At 40.8% G+C, this 21,930-nt stretch overlaps 1 protein-coding gene across 1 annotated transcript in view; it reads right to left on the bottom strand.

Annotated features, from left to right (window-relative positions):
- Positions 1–13,032: 13,032 nt before the first annotated feature.
- The window catches only part of LOC307262882 (germ cell-specific gene 1-like protein), a gene marked incomplete at both ends in the record, with an annotated part of 29,035 nt that continues 20,137 nt past the window's right edge, over positions 13,033–21,930 (bottom strand). The window contains 2 exons of the mRNA XM_080043891.1: positions 13,033–13,369; positions 21,292–21,403. Of these exons, the coding sequence (XP_079900017.1) occupies positions 13,033–13,369; positions 21,292–21,403 (449 nt within the window). The remainder of the gene's footprint in view (positions 13,370–21,291; positions 21,404–21,930) is intronic.

Here is a 21,930-nt window from a genome sequence, read left to right as displayed (position 1 = left end):
TATTACATTAAAATATGTTTAAGACTAAATTTAACTTGTGCCTCATGGTGGGGGAAAGTGAGACAGTGGCTCACTTTCCCCCACAGCATTTGGCTCACTTTCCCCCACCACCGCAATTTGAGAAAAAAACTACCTCTCTTAGCATTTCAGGCTAATCCTCAGTTATCAGCATCACATGGTTTCATATGTTGGTAGTTCATCAACACGTATGATAGAAGTTTTTGTACGTGAATACATTTGCTTTGGCACAACAGTTGATTAAGTTGACAGCAAGAAAATTTACTTTTACATGCAAAATACCTATTTTGGTGAAAAAAACATGCTTACCACAGCACCATGAGGTCCTCTCTTTCAGGGCCATGGGGAAATGAGAGGGGCTTGACAACATATATCTCACATAACCACAAATGTTTTCCGTTGCCTAGATACAGGGGGTGGCTCACATTACCCGATGCCTCAGATTCCCCCGTTCTCCCCTATGTCCCACTTGTGTGCCTGCCTACTGTATTCTCACTTAGTACTTTTAATTTATTTTTTTTTTTATCAAATTTGTATTAATTTATAACATCCAGAACATACAGGCAACAACAGAGTAATCATGAGACATACCTACACCCCCTCCACACCGGACTTGCAGACAAAATGGTTACAAAATTTGGTTTTGATATATTGTTGTACAGTTTTGGTATATGGATTATTTTACCTGAGTCGTCCTGCTACTTGTGTCTGGGTGTTATTCTGTGAGTTGTGAAAAGTATTTGGACCCCTCAGGTAAAACAGAAAACACTTGAACCTTTTGTTGTTCTTCTACATTCTTATAAAGTTGAATAGGTAATCACTCTGTTGTTGTCCTGAGTGTACATTTTTGTGATAAAGAATTTCCCTTTGGGGACAAAACCGTCCAAAGTCTTTGACCTATGTCTTCAGGTTGACACCAGCAGCCAGGTACAATTTGAAAAATGTTCCATGAGTTTCGTGTCACATACTGAACATACTGCATAGACCAGACCCAGGTTTCACACCATAAGGATGTCTGACCAGTTCTTTACTGCACCTCAGGGGCGGCCCGCGGCATTAGGCCATATCTGTGACAGTGTCCTTTGTTGTTGCCTGCTCCTTTGATAAACCTAGTGAATACTCAAGAAAACCAATGTTATTTTGTAAAAATATGTGCTTAAAAATATTAAGCAATTGCGTGAGTTTTAGGGTATTACAATACATTGGTAAGTAAGTCAGAAATATGCTACTATTTTAAAAATACAGTATAATAATCACAAAAGAGTAATTTGTCTCACTTGAGCTCCTGCTCCCCAAACTCTCGCTGCACGTCCCTGTTTGTTAAGATAGTCAGTCTTTTTTTTTTTTTTCATATTGTAGGATACCCTCCGGTTCCGTCATTTAGGGCTAAGCATAAAAATAATCAATCAAATATAGATCTGTTTGAGGTAACAGGACGTCTCATTTATAATTCGGGAAACACACTCCATGGAACTCTCATTTGTAGGTTGGCTCTTCCATTCTGGACATAGGGGAGAGTGGCCTAAGTTGTGCAACTTTAAAGTAAGGCCTTGACAGTAAAGTCTCCAACTCAAATATGTACATATATTTCAGGGTGTTGTGCATCCCCGGCAATACAAACTTTGGATCTGGAATAAACTGTTGAAGAAATATAGCTTTCGGAAAAAAAGTTGTCTTGTTGCACAACTTGCCCCCGGTGTGGTGTAAGTTGTGCGGTTGGAGAGAATACCATGGGGTGAATTGTGCCATTGATATATATCTCATAAACTGTAATGCAAGACAAATCCATTAGACAATCACTTATTTACTGGTCAGTCATCCTTATGGTGTGACACCTGGGTCTGGTTGTCTATGCAGTATGTTCAGTATGTGACATGAAACTCATGGAACATTTTTCAAATTGTACCTGGCTGCTGGTGTCAACCTGAAGACATAGGTCAAAGACTTTGGACGGTTTTGTCCCCAAAGGGAAATTCTTTATCTAAAAAATGTACACTCAGGACAACAACAGAGTGATTACCTATTCAACTTTATAAGAATGTAGAAGAACAACAAAAGGTTCAAGTGTTTTCTGTTTTACCTGAGGGGTCCAAATACTTTTCACAATTCACAGACACAAGTAGCAGGACGACTCAGATAAAATAATCCATATGCCAAAACTGTACGCCTACAACAATATATCAAAACCAAATTTTGTAACCATATGGCACACAAAAAAGTAGGGGTGGGAAAAAAAATCGATTCTCCGATGCATCGCGATTCTCTCTCGAACGATTCCGAATCCATTCAGATAAATTAATAATCGTAATTAAATTATTATTATTTTTTCTTTTATCTGATTAGTAAATACTAGTACCTCCTGCGCCACTGTGCATGCACATCACACAAGTGCAAGTTGTTAAAAGTGGCGACAGAAAGGGCTGAGAGCAGCGAACCCATGTGACCTGCACCGGCTTTGTTTCTGTTTACGTTTTTATATGAGAGCTGAATTCCAAGCCATCATTTTTCGCACAATGTGTTGAAATGACATAGAAAATAATAGAATAGAAATCCTATAGAAACATGATTTACATCAAGCGGAGGGTAGCGGAGGAGTAGATACATACACACACACACACACACACACACACACACACACACACACACACACACACACACACACACACACGCAGGCAGACATGTAGCGGAGGAGTAGATATTGGCAAGTTACAATATTAAAAAAAAATTTAGTTAGGTTCTTGGCCTCTGAAGACCATGGGCCCCAAAAGGGCTGGGCCCTAGAAAGCTTTCCCACTTTCTATTCCTTATTGGCGGCCCTGTGTGTGTGTGTGTGTGTGTGTGTGTGTGTGTGTGTGTGTGTGTGTGTGTGTGTGTGTGTGTGTGTGTGTGAGTGTGTGTGTTTGTGAGTGAGAGAGTGTGTTCATATTAGGTGGCAAAGGCTTTGTCCCTGGGGTAAAGTTTACAAGGAAAGTGATATACAACAGCTGTCCCCACAAACACACACACACACACACACACACACACACACACACATACACACACACACACACACACACACACACACACACACACACACATACACACACACAAACAGTATATTTTATAGTTGATAAGTAGCGGCCCCAGTCTTGTAAAAAGTGTCACTGTTTTAATGAAAAGGCTTCGGCGGCTGCTGCATGACTCTGAAAGCTCAGAGCACTGGTGTGTGTGTGTGTGTGTGTGTGTGTGTGTGTGTGTGTGTGTGTGTGTGTGTGTGCGTGCGTGCGTGTGTGTGTGTGTGTGTGTGTGTGTGTGTAAAAATAGCTTTTGTTATTTTCTCCGCTCTGTTAGATAGAGCAGCAGAAAGGGGGTTGTCATAGCACAGAAACAGTGACTGCTAATATAGAGACCTCTTTGAAATAGTTTTTCTTGTTTTTGTGGGGCATGGTGCTACTAGAACTGGCCTTTAAGAAACACTTCTCTTTGCCTGGTTCGTCTAAAAAAAAAGATTTGTTGATCGTTAAAGATTAGTGTGTAACTTTTTCATATCAATATCATTTCCATCATTTCATATAAATGAATGTCGGTTACATTCAAGGCCACCGCCTAACAAGTTGACACAAAGTAGATTAAGCCTATTATCAGCTCCACAAAACTCTCTCTGTATTTCTCAGTATGGCAGCGTTTACAAACTGGTGTCCCCACCCCACTGACACTGGTGCAGGAGCTCAGAAAAATCCCAAGAAATGTTTCAGTTGTTGATTCTACTGTTAGGAAAAAACCTGGACGCACAGCAGAAGGTATAAAATCCATGTGTGATCACTGAAGGCTTTAACCTCATGTAGATGCACCGACAGGGTTGTTGTAATTCCTTAGAATTCCTCATGGGGGCGACATAAGACACACTGTAGCTTTGAAGTAGTCACTTTGTTGTCCATGTTTTAAAAAAAAATCATATGCAAAGATCAAACAGTTTGAAATATCTATCTTCACTGAGCAGACCCATTTAAAATGTCATTGTTAATGGTAAAACGGCAATGCATTGATCACCATCTGACAAGTCAAAGTCAAATGTATTTCTAGAGCACATTTAAAAACAACATCAGTTGACCAAAGTGCTGTACAAGATACAATACAAAACAACATATAAGGTACATGATGAAAAAGAATAAAAATTAAAAATGTACGTGTGTCAAAGTCTCAACTTGCATTAAAGGTGAAGTAAGTGGTTTATTTATGTTAATATAAGTGTTAAATCGCTCTTTATTCATACAGTGATCACTTACATAATGTGCGCGTTTCATAAAGCCGATTTCTCAGTCAGCTGCTCTGCATGTATTCGGCTAATAAACTTATCGTAGCATCCCGAAATTTTTATCCAATCAGAAGAGGGAACGCTACGAACCGACACTCGTCTCACTCATATACAGTCATGTGAAAAAGTTTGGGAACCCCTCTCAGCCGGCATTATAATTGACTCTGCTTTCACAAAAAAAATATAAAAGTGGTATGTCTTTTGTGTCAGGGAGGGACCATAGGGGAGGGACCAAAGAGAACAAGTGGAGCGGTTGAGGTATTTGGATTCGAATCTCTATCCCAACTGCCATTTTCTCCCCAAATCCTCCACCCCAGCTTTAAGTTGATTATCTCTCATCTCTATCTGTAATGTGATGTCGTTGGAAGACTTAAAGAGCTACTTCACCGGTGGAAATATGAAGGTGTATTGAACTCTGAGATCCTATTTAGTATAAACGTGCAAAACATTTTAGAAATCGGTTCATCCTAGCCTGAGAAAATGCAGAAAGAGTGTTTTATGGTCTCACTGTCTAACCCTACATTTTCCTTCTTGTGACATCACAGTAAGGGTTAGGATTAACAGGACAGCTGGGCCAAGGGAAGACTGAAGGAAGACTGAGGGAAGAAAAACCTCATTCATTATATTATAATAGCGATTTTATAATGATAGAACGCTGGTTCCGTATGGGTGAAGTATTCCTTTAAATCAAAAACCAGTCAGAACAAAAGACAGGAAACATGGAGTGCAATACATAGATAAATATATTAAGTAAGTAAATACATTCAGACAGATTAGAATATTATTCATCATTTGTTGCCACCATCTTGTTTCTGCGCACAGTGGATTCTCAACCTTCCACTAACCAGTTCACACACACACGGCATCTAAGAGCCCCAAATGTAACAACCACCCCAAACGTAATAAAATTGTTTTTAAAGGTGCTACGAGGAACTTTTAAATATTTCTGAAACAGTCTAATTTTTTCCTCTGATGATCATAAATTACATGTAACAGCAAACGAGACCATCAGTGTAAAGAATGCTATTTTTTTTTATATAGTTTTTCTTAATGCCTTTGTCATGGGTATACGCTCACCCAGGAACAACAGCTGGCGTAGTAAAAACACTACCGCTTTCGTCCAAAGGGGGCGCTAGAATGAACTAAAACTAGAAAGTTCCCTCGGAGCACCTTTAACAAAATGTTTTATTACATTTTGTGTTCAATTTCAGGCTCTTACAAGGCAGCAGCTAAGATTTGGATTACAGTATGTTGACTCCAAGACACTGTTACTAGGGCAACTGTTAGCCAATTTAATCCCTGCTATTTGCCATAGCTTATATAACACACACACACCAGGGATGGAAATTAACACCCGCCACACGCCAAATGCGGGTAGATTTGCGTGCTGGCGTGTAAATTGTGTCACTTCACCCGCCACTGTGTCGGGTAATACTTTCCAGTCAGGTCCGATCTAATTTGCATATTTAATACATTCGTCATGAACATGATGACAGGGCGCTACACAGTTCAACAGTTTCTTTTTGCCTTTCTAGTCGAACTGAACTACGGCGCGATCCGCTCCGCTGGGAAATACTATCTGCGAGTTAACGTGTGGAGGCATAAGTCGACAAATCAATCGACTTACTTTGCCCCCTTTTTTTCTTCCCACAGCAGAGGTTGAGGTGCTGAAAATAAAGTGAAAACTGCGCTTTTCCTTTAAGCAGCAGAGCTGCCGCCGTTGTTACAGTATTTGCATCAAAGCCCTAATGGTAATACAAATGAGATGCTTTATTTAAACGCTGTCCGTGCTTAGAGGTGATTTTAATTGTGTCGGCTGAAACAGAAACTAACGGAGGGATTCGGCTCACATACAGTCCCTTGAGTCGCGCAGTCAGTTTGCCGACATGGCTTTGTATTTAGGGCTCGAGACATACAATCAGATCGCATACAAACAGGGAAGCCTTTCCCATCGATATCGCTAACGGGGAGAATATCCCCGGTTATCATTTGAGCCTCAAACCACAGAGTTCTTCCCCGTGCGGTGGCTCGCGCACTCACTAGTGATCTCACGGTGAAACGCTGCTTTGCTCGGACGAAGGCATCGTGTGTTTCTAGATGATTTAACGTCATAGTCTCAGACGAGCGTTTAACATTATGCTGCATCTTTTGCACTGCACTGTTTTTTATCAACAGTGAAAAAATGGTCCCACACCGGACTCTTATGTGTAGCTGATTACTTCATGCACGCACCTTGCAGAAGTGACGCTCCTGCAGCGCGCTCACGACCAGACGTGACACGGTGACATCTCCCATTAATAAAACGGCATAACTCCCTGATTTTCAGATTTCTATTTTTAAATTCGACTTGAGCAAGTGGAAAACCGGTCAATGTGTCGACACATTCACATCCCTAATGCATATGGAGAAAGTGATAAACAATATCAACATTTCATATCATTAACTAAAAAGAAAAAAGAAATCTAAAGGTAACTTCAATACTGTATTATAATTATTGACTAAATGATGAAAAAAAGGTGTCTGCAGGGCCAGTGAAAATATACAAGGGGCCAGTAAAACTCGGATCTATTGGCCAAGCGGGCCAGTTGGGAAAAAAAGTTGCATTGAACCCAGAGTATATGTGGAGTTCAATTATACAATGTTTTGAAATAAAGATGGCGTGTATTGTGTATCATATATAGTAAGAGTGTACCATTTAATTTGCAACTCAGTTCCTTGGTAGCACCTACTTACAGTAGAAATCACTTCTGATGGAAAACATTTGTATGAAAAACACTTTTATTAGCTATTCTTACTATTGTATTGTTTAACATTAACGCATATATTAAAAAAGATATTGCGTATAAAAAGTGGCTGGTAAAAAAGATGAGTGGCTGGTAGATTTTTAAATCTACCTGCCACAGTGGCTGGTAGGCAAAAAAGTTAATTTCCATCCCTGACACACACACACACACACACACACAAACACACTCTCTCTCACTCTCCCTCTCTCTCACACACACACAAACACACACACACACACACACACGCACGCACGCACGCACGCACGCACGCACGCACACACACACACACACACACACACACACAGTATTTCCAAGCAGAGGAGTAAGTACAGTGTGAGCAGTACAGGAGACATTTTAATGGACACAGTTTTTTTTTGCCCGTCTTAACCATTTCAACACCTGATCCTAAACAAGATCACAAAAAAATCATCATCTCTGTGCGTGATTACTAGATTTTATTTTTGCAAATACATGAAATAAGATTTTTTTTTTAAATAGCTAAAAAAAAAAAATAATAATTGGAAGAATACCACGCAAGTCTTGACACATCATTTTCATCCTTTAAAGGTGCAGTGTGTAATATGACATCATCAAGAAAGTTCTAGAATGCAACGCTCCCTGGGTAACCCCACCCCTTTCGAATAATAACAGAAGCTACAGTGGCCTTCAAGGACAAGAACAATTCTAAATTTCAAACAATGCACCTGATGACATTCCAACTATGACACTTTCAAGATGGCGGCACTAGGCCTTGGTCCAAAATATGCAGAAATATGGACATATATGAGACCCTTTCTAAGGAAAAAATAAATAATTCTAAACATGTTTTTCAGCTATTATGCACTAAATTAAACGTACTTATGGATATTATAATTACTTTCTACAAAATCAGCTAGGAAATAAAACCCAATATTCTACACACTGCACCTTTAAAGGCCCAATGTGTAACATTCATAAATTCCTTCTCAATAGCAGCGTTATTGGCTTGATTTTAAAAACACAAACGATGCATTTTCGAACCGAATACTATTCTGTACTTTTGCCCTGGACACCATATCGGAGCACAAAATCTATTTTACTTCTAGACCATTGATTAACAACCTTCCATACAAGGGATTGGACAGCGATACCCTGCGTTCCGAATCGCATACTTTCTACTATTTAGTATGGTAGAAAGAAGATTTAGGATGTCCCGATTCTTGTGGCCAGATATAGGATGGTTAGAAGTACCCGGATGTCCTACTTCATGCGGCCAAGATTGTTAGTGTTGAAAACTGCATCCTATTTGGGCGATTCTGACCCACAATCCAGTGCGCACGTGAAGTGACGTCACATCGACGAAGCCTCCATATGAAATCAAACGGGGATGCGACGGATATAAAAGCAAGAGGCAAGATCAAGGCGCAATGTTATGATGAAATAAAGGAGTAAAAGTATGTCCCAATTTTAGCATACTGCATCCTAACTAGATTATTTTTATTGTCAGATGTAGTATGTAGAATAGAAAGAAGAAAGAGTATGAGATTCGGAACGCAGGGATAGACGTTCATATATTATCTTTTAAGTATAAGAAATGGCGCTACGGTGGTCGCTACAGCCCTGATATATGGGCGTGACTTTCCCATTTTAAATCTGTTGCTCTGTGTCACTGATAGGATTTATTTCTTGGGGTTCAGAGCAGCACGTCCCCTTGAGACTCTCTCTCACACACACACACACACACACACACACACACACACAAACACACACACACACACACACACACAAACACACACACACACACTACATTCACGCTTTTAATTTCCTTTAGCGGTCAGAGGTGAACAGTTCCCTGCAGCACACACACACACACACACCTAGAAGCACGCAAACAAAAGCACACACACACACACACACACTTCCACACGCACACACCCACCCACACATCTACACCCAAACACACACACACACACACACACACCAAGGACTTACATATTGGCTTTCTGAGAGGGTTCAACCCGCTGACCTCTATGTGATGGGGCCGTCACACACACACACACACACACACACACACACACACACACACACTAGTGAAATACGTCCAACCCACAGCCATCCTGACCAACACAACTTATCATGGAATATGTTTTATGTATAAGGGCGACGTGTGGCTACATGAGTTAAAGGCCTTTTTATCATTAGTTTTTGCGAATTTAATCATTTATGTCATAGGAGCACAATGCCAATAATCGCCCGAAGCTCTTTCAGAACTGTCAAACTAGGGGCGCCTTCAGCTCAGTTGGTAGGGCGTCCCCCCCCCCCCCCCCCCCGGGCCGGGCCCAGCAGCAGACCCGGGTTTGATTCCCGCCCGCGGTCGTTCTCTGCATGTCACTCCCCTCTCTGCCCCATTTCAACTCTGTCTGTCTGCACTGTCAATAAAGCATAAAAATGCCCCAAAAAAACTAAAAGCATATGTAAAGCCTGTTCCTACTCAGATTTCAAACTACTTTTCAATATCTACCGTCTCATGTAAGAAGCATTTTGGTATTTGTATCCTCTAACCTCTCTTGTGCCTTGCATGGAAAAGTTGAATTAAAGGTGAAGTAAGCGGTTTATTTATGTTACTATAAGTGTTAAATCGCTCTTTATTCATACAGTGATCACTTACACAATGTGCACGTTTCATAAAGCCGATCTCTCAGTCAGCTGCTCTGCATGTAATCGGCAAATAAACTTATTGGAGGATCCCGAAATTTTTATCCAATCACAAGAGAGAACGCTACAAACCAACACCCGGTCTCACTCATGGTCTCACTGCCGGTGCACGCCAGAGCAACAGATGGGTGAATGTTTATGCGCCTACAATGGCAGAGCAGGTAAAAATCCTTCGCAATGTCTGTTTTGATGGTTTTTATCACACTTATGGATCTGAGATGATGCTAGATAACTCGCTGCTTGAAGACCGCAGTGCATTAATGTGGTGACGTAGGGACGAGGAAGGGGACTGCTAACTGCAGTAACTGACAGCCAAGTTAGCTAAAAGAACCATTCCGCGTACAGCACCTTTAAAGGTCACATATTATGCTAAATGCACTTTTTAAATGTGTTCTAACATATCCATGGGTCCACAGTGTGCCTAGAGACTGCCAAAATATTTAAAAAAATAACACTCTACTTTTCTCACAATCCCCCTTTCTGAAACCACCACCCCTCCCCCACCCAATATACTCCAGTCAGAATTTTCCCCTTTTCTGACCTCACAAACTGGAAAGCCAGAAGCTTCCACTGTGCAGCCCACACCCCTATTTCTTATTGGTCCACGGCCCTGACAGACAGAGGGCGAGGCGTATCTGGCTTCGCTTCCGGACAGGGGGCGGGGGCAGCGTAAAGATTGTATATTTACGAGGGGAGCTGCAGCTCTTTTTGAAAAATAGGCCATTGTGAGATTAGCTGAACTTCAGCATAGTACAATAAATTATCTGAAAGTTTTTTTCAGCAAACAATTAAAGAAAAATGTATTAGTGACCACTAAGGCCATATAATATGGTGTATAATAGAACCGAAAAGTGTATAATATGGGAGCTTTAAACAAATTCTCTTAGCTACAGAAGTCCTGAATGGAGAGGGTCATGAAAACATTTTATATCCTCTGTTTTGCTGAGATAACAATATGTTTTTGTTTGTGTTCTTCCAATTTAACCAGACGAATTCCCTATTTAAACGAAAAATATGCTTGTTATCACGTCCCCCCCCCAAAACAAATAGCAAGGTAGCAAAGAAAATAAATGCATTCAAGACATTGTTAGACCTCAAGGATACACAGCATGCTCTTAAGGGGGGAGAAGCACTGATTAATACCAAATATTTCTCTGTTTGGAAGAAGACTCCATCCTCTCTAAAAAAATACCTAGAAAGTGTCCTGCATTTGTATAATTTGTCTTTCCCTTTTACTATTAACCAATGGTCTGACCATATTTTAGTTAAAACGTTGTCTCATTCACTCCCATTTCCACGGTCAAATTCTTCCTCTTTGAGATAATGGCAATAGAGGGAATGTTTTACAGCTAGGAATTTGGGTCAGATTCAAACAGAAAAGTGGGAAAGTCCGGAGCAAAGTAAGTGGGTGTGAAATGCACTTAATAGGTAGACAGTGCTGTGGTATTACTGACCTTACAAACAGTTCTACACATGTGCTAACTGGTATGCTACTGTTAGCATTCACCGTCACTCTGTAGTTGGACAATTCTGGCCACACAAGCGACATTAACATAGACCCACTTTAATGTAGTATACTTGATAATATGGGTGTTAAAATACTACATATTAAACTTTAATAGTATGCAGGAGAACGCCAGTTGGGTCAATCCAGCAGCAACACTGTATAATACAGCTCTGGAGGGAAAAAAAAATAAGAGACCTTTCCAAATGTTCAGTGTCTCTCGTTTTACTCTTTATAGGCATATGTTTAGAGTAGAATGAACATTTTGGTTTTATTAAACAAACTACTGACAACATTTCTACCAAATTCCAATACATTTTTTTTGTCATAAAGAGCATTTTCCATTAAGTAATGTAGAGATGAAGATTTAAGAAAAATCCAGACTGGTCTCTTAAGTTTTCTCCGGAGCTGTGTATGTGCTGGTGTGTCTAATGCTATGTCACACACAGGATGGGCAAGTAGTGGTAAATGGTAAATGGACTTGACTTATATAGCGCTTTCTAGCCGATTTTCTCAGCCCCAAAGCGCTTTACATATCTTACCACATTCACCCATTCATACACCGATGGTAGAAGCTGCCATGCAAGGCGCTCTCTGAACCATCGGGAGCAATTTGGGGTTCAGTGTCTTGCTCAGGGACACTTCGACATGTGGCGGGGAGACGGGGGATCGAACCTCCGACCCTGCACTCCAGAGGCGATCTCCCTACCGACTTCACCACTGCCGCCCCAGTAGTGGTATATAAGATTTTCACACACTCTGGATGGTTTTATATTCTGTCTTTGCGCTCCATTATTTCAAACCAGTAACACACACATAAACCTTCATGTTAATAATACAAATGACTCTACAAAAGGGGCGACTGTGGCTCAGGTGGTAGAGCGGGTCGGCCGAAGATCGAAAAGGTTGGCGGTTCGATCCCCGCCCTGCCTCTTGTGTCATGGTTGTTGTGTCCTTGGGCAAGACACTTCACCCACCTTGCCTCGTGTCAATGTCGATAGTTAGCCTGCTGCTATGTGTGTGGGAATGGGAACAGGTTTCCCTTGCAAAAGAGTCTCCAGTCTCCCCATTTCAACTCTGTACTATCTAATAAAGCTTGAAAATGCCAAAAAAAAATCTTAAAAAAAAAAGAATGCAATTTAGCACTCATAGTAAAGCAGGCCCTTAGTATATTCATTTCACCGACACTTTCTCCTTGACTTCTTGACCAGATAATAATCTTAAAAAAATGTAATCAAATAAGTAAATAAAACAGCTGCTGTGCTCTTTCATGTTCGTTGGCAGTTCTGGACATTAATAATATGTTATATTTAAATAGCGCTTTTCTAGAAACTCAAAGTCACTTAAAGATGTAGTCAGTGATTCTGGAGAACGCTTGTTGTCAAAATTACTTTTTGTCAAAATCAGTGAATATCTCGGCTAGATACACTACCTAGTCTGTACTATGTGTGCGCTGAAAAAAAATCTAGAGTTTATACACAGCCTAGACTCTGTGAACTGGGTACGTTTGTGTATAAACAAAGAGTGTTGCCCAGTAGCTTGCAACATGCCAGTTTAGTTTACAGAGCCTAGGCTTTGTATTAACACTGGGCCCTATTTTTTCAGCTCACACACAGTACAGACAGGTAGCGTATCTAGCCGAGATATTCGCTGATTTTGACCAAACTTATTCAGACAACAAGCGTTCTCCAGAATCACTGACTCCACCATTTAAAGATACAGTCCAACTTTTTCAGCTATCAGCACTGTTCCTCCCCTAGCGAGTCCGTATTTTCCCCTAGATCCATGGAGCCAGACGCAGCCCTCATACTCCCTCTTCCAAGCCCAGGACCGGTGCCTATCCCTGGGCCTGGTCCGGTGGCGTGCGCAGGGTAAACCTCCACGGTGCTGGATATGGATTGCAGTGAGCGGTCCCTAAAGTAGTGGAAAGCTTGCTGGTCCAGGTATGTTTGCTCCTCTCTCAGTCCCTGCTCGAAGAGTTTGCGTTTGTGCCTGAATTCGATGACTGTCTTGGTGTAGGAGTTGAGGGTGGTGACGGAGGCAGCCATGCAACAAGTAAAGGAACCCCATGCCATGCTGGAAAGAGAGAGAAAGAGAAAGAGAAAGAGAGAGAGAGGGAGGGAGAGAGAGAGGGAGAGAGAGAGAGAGCGAGGGAGGGGAGAGAGAGAGAGAGCGAGGGAGGGGAGAGAGGGAGAGAGAGGGGGGAGAGAGAGAGAGGGAGAGAGAGGGGGGAGAGAGAGATTTGTATTAATTTCATTGTGTTATGTACATATTATTTTGTTTTATGTGTTGTTCTCTATAACTTTATAACATTTAAAGTAAATTTAGGTGGAAGCTTCAGATTTGCCTACTTGCTTTTTTTGCATCTCAAACAAAAGGGGTCAATCGTAGCTAGCTATCAACAATGCTATCGATATAGGCTAAGATTTATCGCTATGAAAATACAACAGGTCGCATGGGTTTTTACCACCGTACCAAGTGTAACAATAAAGGCCTTTGCACACCGGGCGCGTTTTATTCGTGCGATTAATCCATTTATTAACGAACGTATACAGAGTCAATACAAGCTTCCACACCAGCGCCGTCATTTCGCATCGTGAATTTGCGTTTTTTATTTTTTCGAACTAAGTTAGATTTTTCTGGGACGTCGCTTCTAAAGTGGGACGCGACAAAATTCACATTTCAAAACATTCGCTTTTACATTGCGTTTATTCGCGTCGCGCCCGGTGTGCAAAGGCCTTAAGCCTGTCTGTTTATGACAGTATCTCATGTTCCCAATCCAAAGACAATAAATCCCAGGGACTTTTGGTTGATAGATCTGGTTCTAAATTTGGATCTAAAACTGTAAGAGAAAGGGGATTTGAGCGTCCATATTGAGGGGTAGAACCACTTTGAGAAAAATCTGTAGTGCTTCAGTGAAGACTCGAAAAGCCCTACTAACGTCCTCCCTCCTACATACTCAACATGTGTATACTAAGGAGTCGCCCTTAGCTCAGTTGGTAGGGCGTCCCCCCCATGGGCCTCGGCCAGCAGCGGACCCGGGTTCGATTCCAGCCCGCGGTCGTTCTCTGCATGTCACTCCCCTCTCTGCCCCATTTCAACTCTGTCTCTACACTGTCAATAAAGCCTAAAAATGCCAAATAAAAAATCTTTAAAAAAACAAAAACAAAAACATGTATATACTACACACTGTCTACTTAACCATAAAGCCATACTAACGTCCTCCCTCCTACATACTCAACATGTATATACTACATACTGTCTACTTAACCATCCATTGTGTATGCGAGGTTCGTCGGACCGTTTACACTGAAGTATACAGAAGCAATAACGAATTTAAAAAAATACTTCAGTGTCGTTTGAAAAGACGCAATGCATTGTGGGGTGGTTGAGCATGGAAAAGTAACCTATCGATCCATTCACAAAATCTTCCCAGAAGTTAGTTCTCATCCGGGCATTTCTCGCCTACACAAACTCGCATACACAACCGTCACATACTCAAATTATCGTCAAAATGAGTATGAGTAGGACTAGTAGGGTGAGTAGGATGGCTTTTCGAACACAGACTCTGGCACAGAACTGATGTTGTGCTAGTTGAGAGAGTGCCTCGGCTCTGAAGGGAAAATGTGTGATATCAGATACTTGAATATGGAAGCAAACCGTCTCCCTATGGAAGGAGACAAACAATGGCCAAGAAACATGTTTTGTAAAGATGCTGAGCTAGTAAAATGTGTAGAAAAAAAACCCCATCCATCATTCTTTATCTGCAAATAACAGGAATTTAAAACTGTTCTATAATGTAATAAACTATCAATTGGTAACAGTCATCAATCATTTTTTAATTTTCTGTTTACAGTTTTTCACAATTGCTTAAACACATTTCCTGATAGACTACCTCACTTTTTCAAAACCCTAAACCCAAATTTCAAAACTCAAACACAAAACGCAAAATCCTTCACTTCTCTTGCAAAAGCACACTTTACCCTCAAAACAGTGTTAACTCTTCACTAAATGGTGTTTTCTTTTCAAATGACAAACACATACATCATATGACTAGACATTTCTAGCACTCATTGAACACTGGTGTGCAGAATGGAAAACACTATAGTATAAATGCAAACCACTATATGAATGCTTTATCAGTAGAATTATACCTTTGCATGTTCATACACTTTCACCTACAGTAACAACAAATACTTTACAGTTTTTGCCAAATGCTAACACACATTATGCAGAATACACATAATTCCTGGTAAAGGGTTTTTACTGGGAGTTTTTTCTCAGACGAGCTAAGGGTGTAAGGGCAGGGTGTCATATTGTATCATATTGTATCATATATCATATTGTATGAAATGTAAAGCCCACTGAGACAAATGTATTTGTGATTTTGGGCTATACAAATAAAACTGATTTGATTTGATTTGATTTAGTTTATTTTGCCATTTCAAACAAACACAATGAATAGGTAGGACTGCAGTTCAAGCAATTCAGTGTGTCAGTATAAACTAAGAAACAATTACAGTAGAATAAATAAAACAGCGTTGTAAGGAATTGGGTGGTTGGATTATGAATCCTTTTATAGATACCGCCTCCTGTTTGCGTCTGGCCACATCACCTCATCAACATCACACTCAATTTCATCCTTTGAGAAGCAACAGGGAAATGATCACCTGTTTCCAGTCAAAATCTCCTAATTATGGAGCGACTCAGGCTGGGCTGCACTCTCTGTCCAGGCTCCCTCATTGATAGGCCATGATCTATAACATGGTCCACTATAGTGTCCCTGTTGTATGTGTCTCCGTCTGTTGCCTTCTTTGTCCTCGTCCTCCTGTCGCTCTCTCTCCTCCTCTTCCCCTGACTCTACTGTCTCAGAAAGGAGCTGAGCTCACCTCAGGTCTATTTCTAGTGCTAAGGTTTAGATTGATTGGTATTCAATTAGTTTAATTTTTTTTCAAAAAGTGTGTTGGAGAATTTCAAACAGTGCAAAGCATATATCGTGTTTGTAGAGTTGGTGCTTTGGTTTAGGGCATAGTTAGAAAAGTTAGAGTTTATGATGCTGTGGTCATAGCAGTCACTTTTAGTGTTTACAGTATTCGGCAAAAACTGTATTTGTACCAAAATGTGCAATCTACAGTAAATCACAGCAAACATGAGCTCATCTCTGACCCTTCTATAGCTAACTGCATAAAAAGCCTTTTGAGTTTAGAAATGTGATTGGCAGTGTGTTCTGTGTGAATACCATGAGAGAGAATTCAGGAAGAGTGTGCAAGATATAGAGAATTATGTGTAGTGTTGTGAAAAATGTGTGTTTTGGTATGAGAATATGAGTCTAAGGCAGGAAATGTGTTTGGAGTTCAGCAGAATTGGTTAAGCAGTTGGTAAATTAGTTTCAGATTGTGCACATTGTGTCTGATGTTCCAAAAAATGTGTTTAAACAATTGTGAAAAACTGTAATTATCCATATTTGTCTCACATGGGAATATCAAAGTGTTTACAGTAAAAGAGAATAAAAAGACTATAATTATAAAAATATATCATGAAGTACAAAGAAAGTAAAACGTAATAAATAACACCACAATGTGTGTTACGCAGATACATATCCGTCAATCAAGCTCAACAAAGTTAATTTAGCTCATTTATGTGGGCCACCATATGATGCATTTTGCTAGATTAAAGGGACACTGTGTAACATTTTAAATAATCTATTAGCTAAAATCAATATCTTCATTCATAAATATGCCCTCATTGGTGTAAAATCACCTCTGCCAATAATCTGAATTATACTAAGAGAATTACAAATATTAATATTACATTTTGCACATTGAGCAGGCAGGTCTTATGGAGGAATACATGTTTTTGGAATGCCATCAGGTGCATTGTTTAGAATTTAGAATTGTTTTTGTCCTTGAAGGCCACTGTAGCTTCTGTTATTATTCAAAAGGGGTGGGGTTACCCTAGAACTTTCTTGATGATGTCATATATCACACTGCACCTTTAAAGCCCAGTTCAGACCAAAGATTCGCCTTGCAACCGCTCGCAACTCCTTGCGACGAGACGGTCGAGACGTTCTAAAAGTGGACCTTGCGATTTGACATGTTGAATCTTCTGCGACGTCTTGCAACGCGCTATAACGAGCAGTTGACACCGCTGCGATTTATCCCCCGCGACGTTCTAAAACCGTCTCGTCGCAAGCAGTTGCAAGGCGAATCTTTGGTCTGAACTGGGCTTTAAGGTGGAGTCAGTGATTCTGGAGAATTCTTGCCCTGTGTTCCAAATCACATACTCTTTCTTTTTACTACACTACATACTAAAGTACAGAAGAGTTTTAGTCTTTTTACTACACTACATACTAAAGTACAGAAGAGTTTTAGGGCCACAGACAGGAGAGAAAAAAAATCAGATAAGGAAGATTTTTTTCATTATGTCGAGAAATGTCAAGAATAAAGATGAAAATTGCAAAATGCTATTGGAGTTAGTGGGGGCATTTATGTATTTTCAGCATACTACAATTGACGTGCATGTATTGGGACATCCTCAATCTTTTTCTGGCATACTAGATAGTAGGGAAGTACGGGGATTGGAACGCAGGGTTGTTGTCAAAATCACATGGAGCTGTCCCTGGTGCTGAAATGTTTTAGCAGGTAAATCCAGTTTGAAATTGAAAATGAAGTTCAGTTTGCTTTGTATACTCCATATTAGTGAGCGATTCTGGAGAACGCTTGTTTTCAAATTAATTTTTTGATAGATAGATAGATAGATAGATAGATAGATAGATAGATAGATAGATAGATAGATAGATAGATAGATAGATAGATAGATAGATAGATAGATAGATAGATGCTCTTCTTACTCTGCCCCTCTGACAACCTTATCCAATCTCTATAAAATATTGTGTCAAGAGCAAAGTTAATACGACCCACAGTTAAACATTATGAGTACAAAACCCTGGTATATCTATGTATAGAGAGAGAGAGAGAGCGAGAGAGAGAGAGAGAGGGAGATAGAGAGAGAGAGAATGAGATAGAGAGAGAGAGAGAGATAGGGGGAGAGACAGAGAGAGAGAGAGGGAGAGAGAGGGAAAGAGAGAGAGAGAGAGAGAATGAGAGAGGGACTGAGAGAGAGAGGGAGACGGAGATAGAGAGAGAGAGAATGAGATAGAGAGAGGGAGAGAGAGAGAGAGGGAGAGAGAGAGACAGAGAGAGAGAGAGAGATAGATATAGAGAGAGATAGAGAGAGAGAGAGAGAGGGAGACAGAGAGGGAGAGATAGAGAGGGAGAGAGAGGGAGAGAGGAAGATAGAGAGAGAGAGGGAGAGAGAGACAGAGAGGGAGAGGGAGGGATAGAGAGGGAGAGAGAGCGACAGAGAGAGAGAGAGCGGGAGAGAGAGAGAGGGAGAGAGAGACAGAGAGAGAGAGAGAGCGAGAGAGAGAGAGAGGGAGAGAGAGAGGGAGAGAGAGAGAATAATAGAAAGAGAGAGAGAATGAGAGAGAGAGAGAGAGCGACAGAGAGAGAGTCAGAGAGAGAGAGAGACAGAGAGAGACAGAGAGATAGAGAGAGAGAGAGAGAGAGAGACAGATAGAGAGAGAGAGAATGAGAGAGAGGGAGAGAGACCTTTAAACAGATAGCTAAAAATGCACCATCATATTTTTTATCCCTCCTTGTGGGGCTGTATGGCCGTCTGCTTCGGTATAGAGGTTAATTCTTTCCTGTGAAAATGTATTCCATTTTTAACGATCTGAACGAGCTCCCTGATGTAGTTAAAAGAGAGAGGCCATCGCTGGAATGACTGGCGGAGAATATCTCATCCTTTTTAATCCTGTCAAGGCGAGCGGACTTGGTTTATTCCTGGTTTGTGTCATGTTAAAAATGCTTGTTTACGACATTGACATTTTTCTGTCTGTTATTGTCTTATGCAACACACTAAATTCCCCAGTGTTAAATATGCAGTGTCAAACTCCACTAACTCTATCTGAGTTAATATAACAACAGCTGGAGTAGAATGCCTCCTAGTGTTGGTGTCAATTTCGGTAGTTAAAAGACGGGGTGTAGAAAGTACTCTATAAGGCTTTAAATAACACTATACAGTGTATTTTTAACTCTATTTTGAGTTAATTTAACTCTAAAATTGTAACACTTTGAAGAGAGTTAATTTAACTCCAATTCTGAGTGGGACCAAATACACTCGGAAATGGTGTTAAATTGAACTCTTTTAGTGTTATTTTAACACTTCAAAATTTACTGTGAAGGTGAAATTTGTGAAAAGATTCGAGTGTGGGGGTGTTTTTGAATGTTTAAATTTATGATTTACGGCATTTTTTAAGAACAAAATGTTTCATAAATCAGACAATTAACAACATATATGGACGCCCTTAGCTCAGTTGGTAGGGCGTCCCCCCCCCCCCATGGGCCTCGGCCAGCAGCAGACCCGGGTTCGATTCCGGCCCGCGGTCGTTCTCTGCATGTCACTCCCCTCTCTGCCCCATTTCAACTCTGTCTCTACACTGTCAATAAAGCATAAAAATGCCAAGAAAAATACCTTAAAAAAAAATAACAACATATGAATAAATCCTTCTGTAATAACCTTCAGAATAGTGCTCAGAATGATTATGGAAAGTTTAGTTGATGTAAGTGCTTTAGAAGTTGAGATGTGTGGTTCTTAGTATTAAAAAAAAAAGCTAATGTTGAGATAATGTCCGTTAAAGATGGTTGTATAGGAGAAATATACAGACGCAAACAGACAAGGTTTAGTCAAATAAACACCTGAATGTACATGTTGGACCTTTTGACTTATACTAGTATGAAAGAAGACATGTTATGGAAGATAAATAGACAAAAAATCGCAAAACTGACCAGTGCTTGAAAAACGTATTTTTTTCGTCCAAAGTCATGGCATAAAGGCCTACTTCACCGGTTGGAATATGAAGGGTATTGAATTCTGAGATCCTATGTAGTATAAATGTGCAAAGAAAATTGAAATTGGTTCATCCTAGCCTGAGAAAAGGCAGAAATAGTGTTTTATGGTCTCACTGTCTAACCCTATATTTCTCTTTCTGTGATGTCACATTTATACTACATAGGATCTCAGAATTCAATACACCTTCATATTCCCACCGGTGAAATAGGCCTTTAACTTTTAATCTTATCTTTTAGAGAAATCCTTGAAATGCTAAAATATGTATATATATTTATTGTTATATGCATAGGCCGACTGCTTGTATGTGTGATTTATGAAGTTGTCAAGACAATGTTCTTGCAATATTATATTCTGGGTCCTTGTGTGTGTGTGTGTGTGTGTGTGTGTGTGTGTGTGTGTGTGTGTGTGTGTGTGTGTGTGTGTGTGTGTGTGTGTGTGTGTGTGTGTGTGTGTGTGTGTGTGTGTGTGTGTGTCCTTGAACCAGAAGCTGAGCAGAGTGAAGCCAGCTGCAGTGAGCGAAGGTTAAAGATGCGTCGCACAGGGGGGAAATTATCCCAGAAACACACATAACAGCCACACAGTTGTTACTGGAGTCTGGAGTACCACACACACACATACAGAAGCACGTACACACACACACACACACACACACACAGGTGCACACAGAAGCACGTACACACACACAGAAGCAGGCACACACTCACACTGAACACACACGGGCGTACAGACAGATACACACGCAAACAGACACACACACACACACAAAAACACACTGAAGCACAGGAGACAAACAGATGCGCACACTTACACTTACACACACACACACACACACACACACACTCCACTGTACACACACTAACGCTCAAACAGACAGACAGACAGACACACACACACACACACACACACACACACACACCTCCAGCAACATGCTAAAGACGTGATTTATTAAGAATTAAACAATGGGAGGATCTGTTTGCTTCAGCTGTCAGGTGTGTGTGTGTGTGTGTGTGTGTGTGTGTGTGTGTGTGTGCGTGCGTGCGTGCGTGCGTGTGTGTGCGTGTGTGCGTGTGTGTGTGTAAACTAACCAGAAGGACCATCCATAGTCCCAGCTGTGCGGTCTCCAGTCTTCTGGCCCGAGACTCACTGTGATCTGAAACACCTGAGTGTACATCATGTGAGCCACCATCCCCAACAGACCTGTAACACACACACACACACACACACACACACACACACACACACACACACACACACACACACACACACACACACACACACACACACACACACACACACACACACACACCTTAAAGCTATATTGTGTAACTTTTTCATATAAATAAATGTTGCTTACATTCGAACCATCGCCAAATGAGTTGACACAAAGTTGATTAAGCCTATCAGCTCCACAAAACTCTCTCTATATTTCTCAGTATGGCAGCGTTTACAAACTGGTGTCCCCGCCCTCCCCCCCCCCTGACACTGGTGCAGGAGCTCAGAAAAATCCCCAAGAAGAGCCCAAGAAATGTTTCAGTTGTTGATTCTACTGCAAAGAAAAAACCTGCACGTACAGAAGAATGACCCATTGCTTAAATGAAGTGCTAGTATTATTAAAGGTGCTCCGAGGAACTTTCAGTTTGTGTTAAATATTGCAAAAGCAGTAGTGTTTTTACTACACCAGCTGTTGTTCCTGGGTGAGCGTATATACCCCATGACAAAGGCAT

The sequence above is a fragment of the Ammodytes marinus genome (assembly GCF_949987685.1).
Source record: "Ammodytes marinus genome assembly, chromosome: 16".
Lineage (NCBI taxonomy): Eukaryota > Metazoa > Chordata > Actinopteri > Uranoscopiformes > Ammodytidae > Ammodytes > Ammodytes marinus.
The sequence above is the reverse complement of the archived record's forward strand: the minus strand, read 5'-3'. Positions and strand labels throughout refer to the sequence as shown.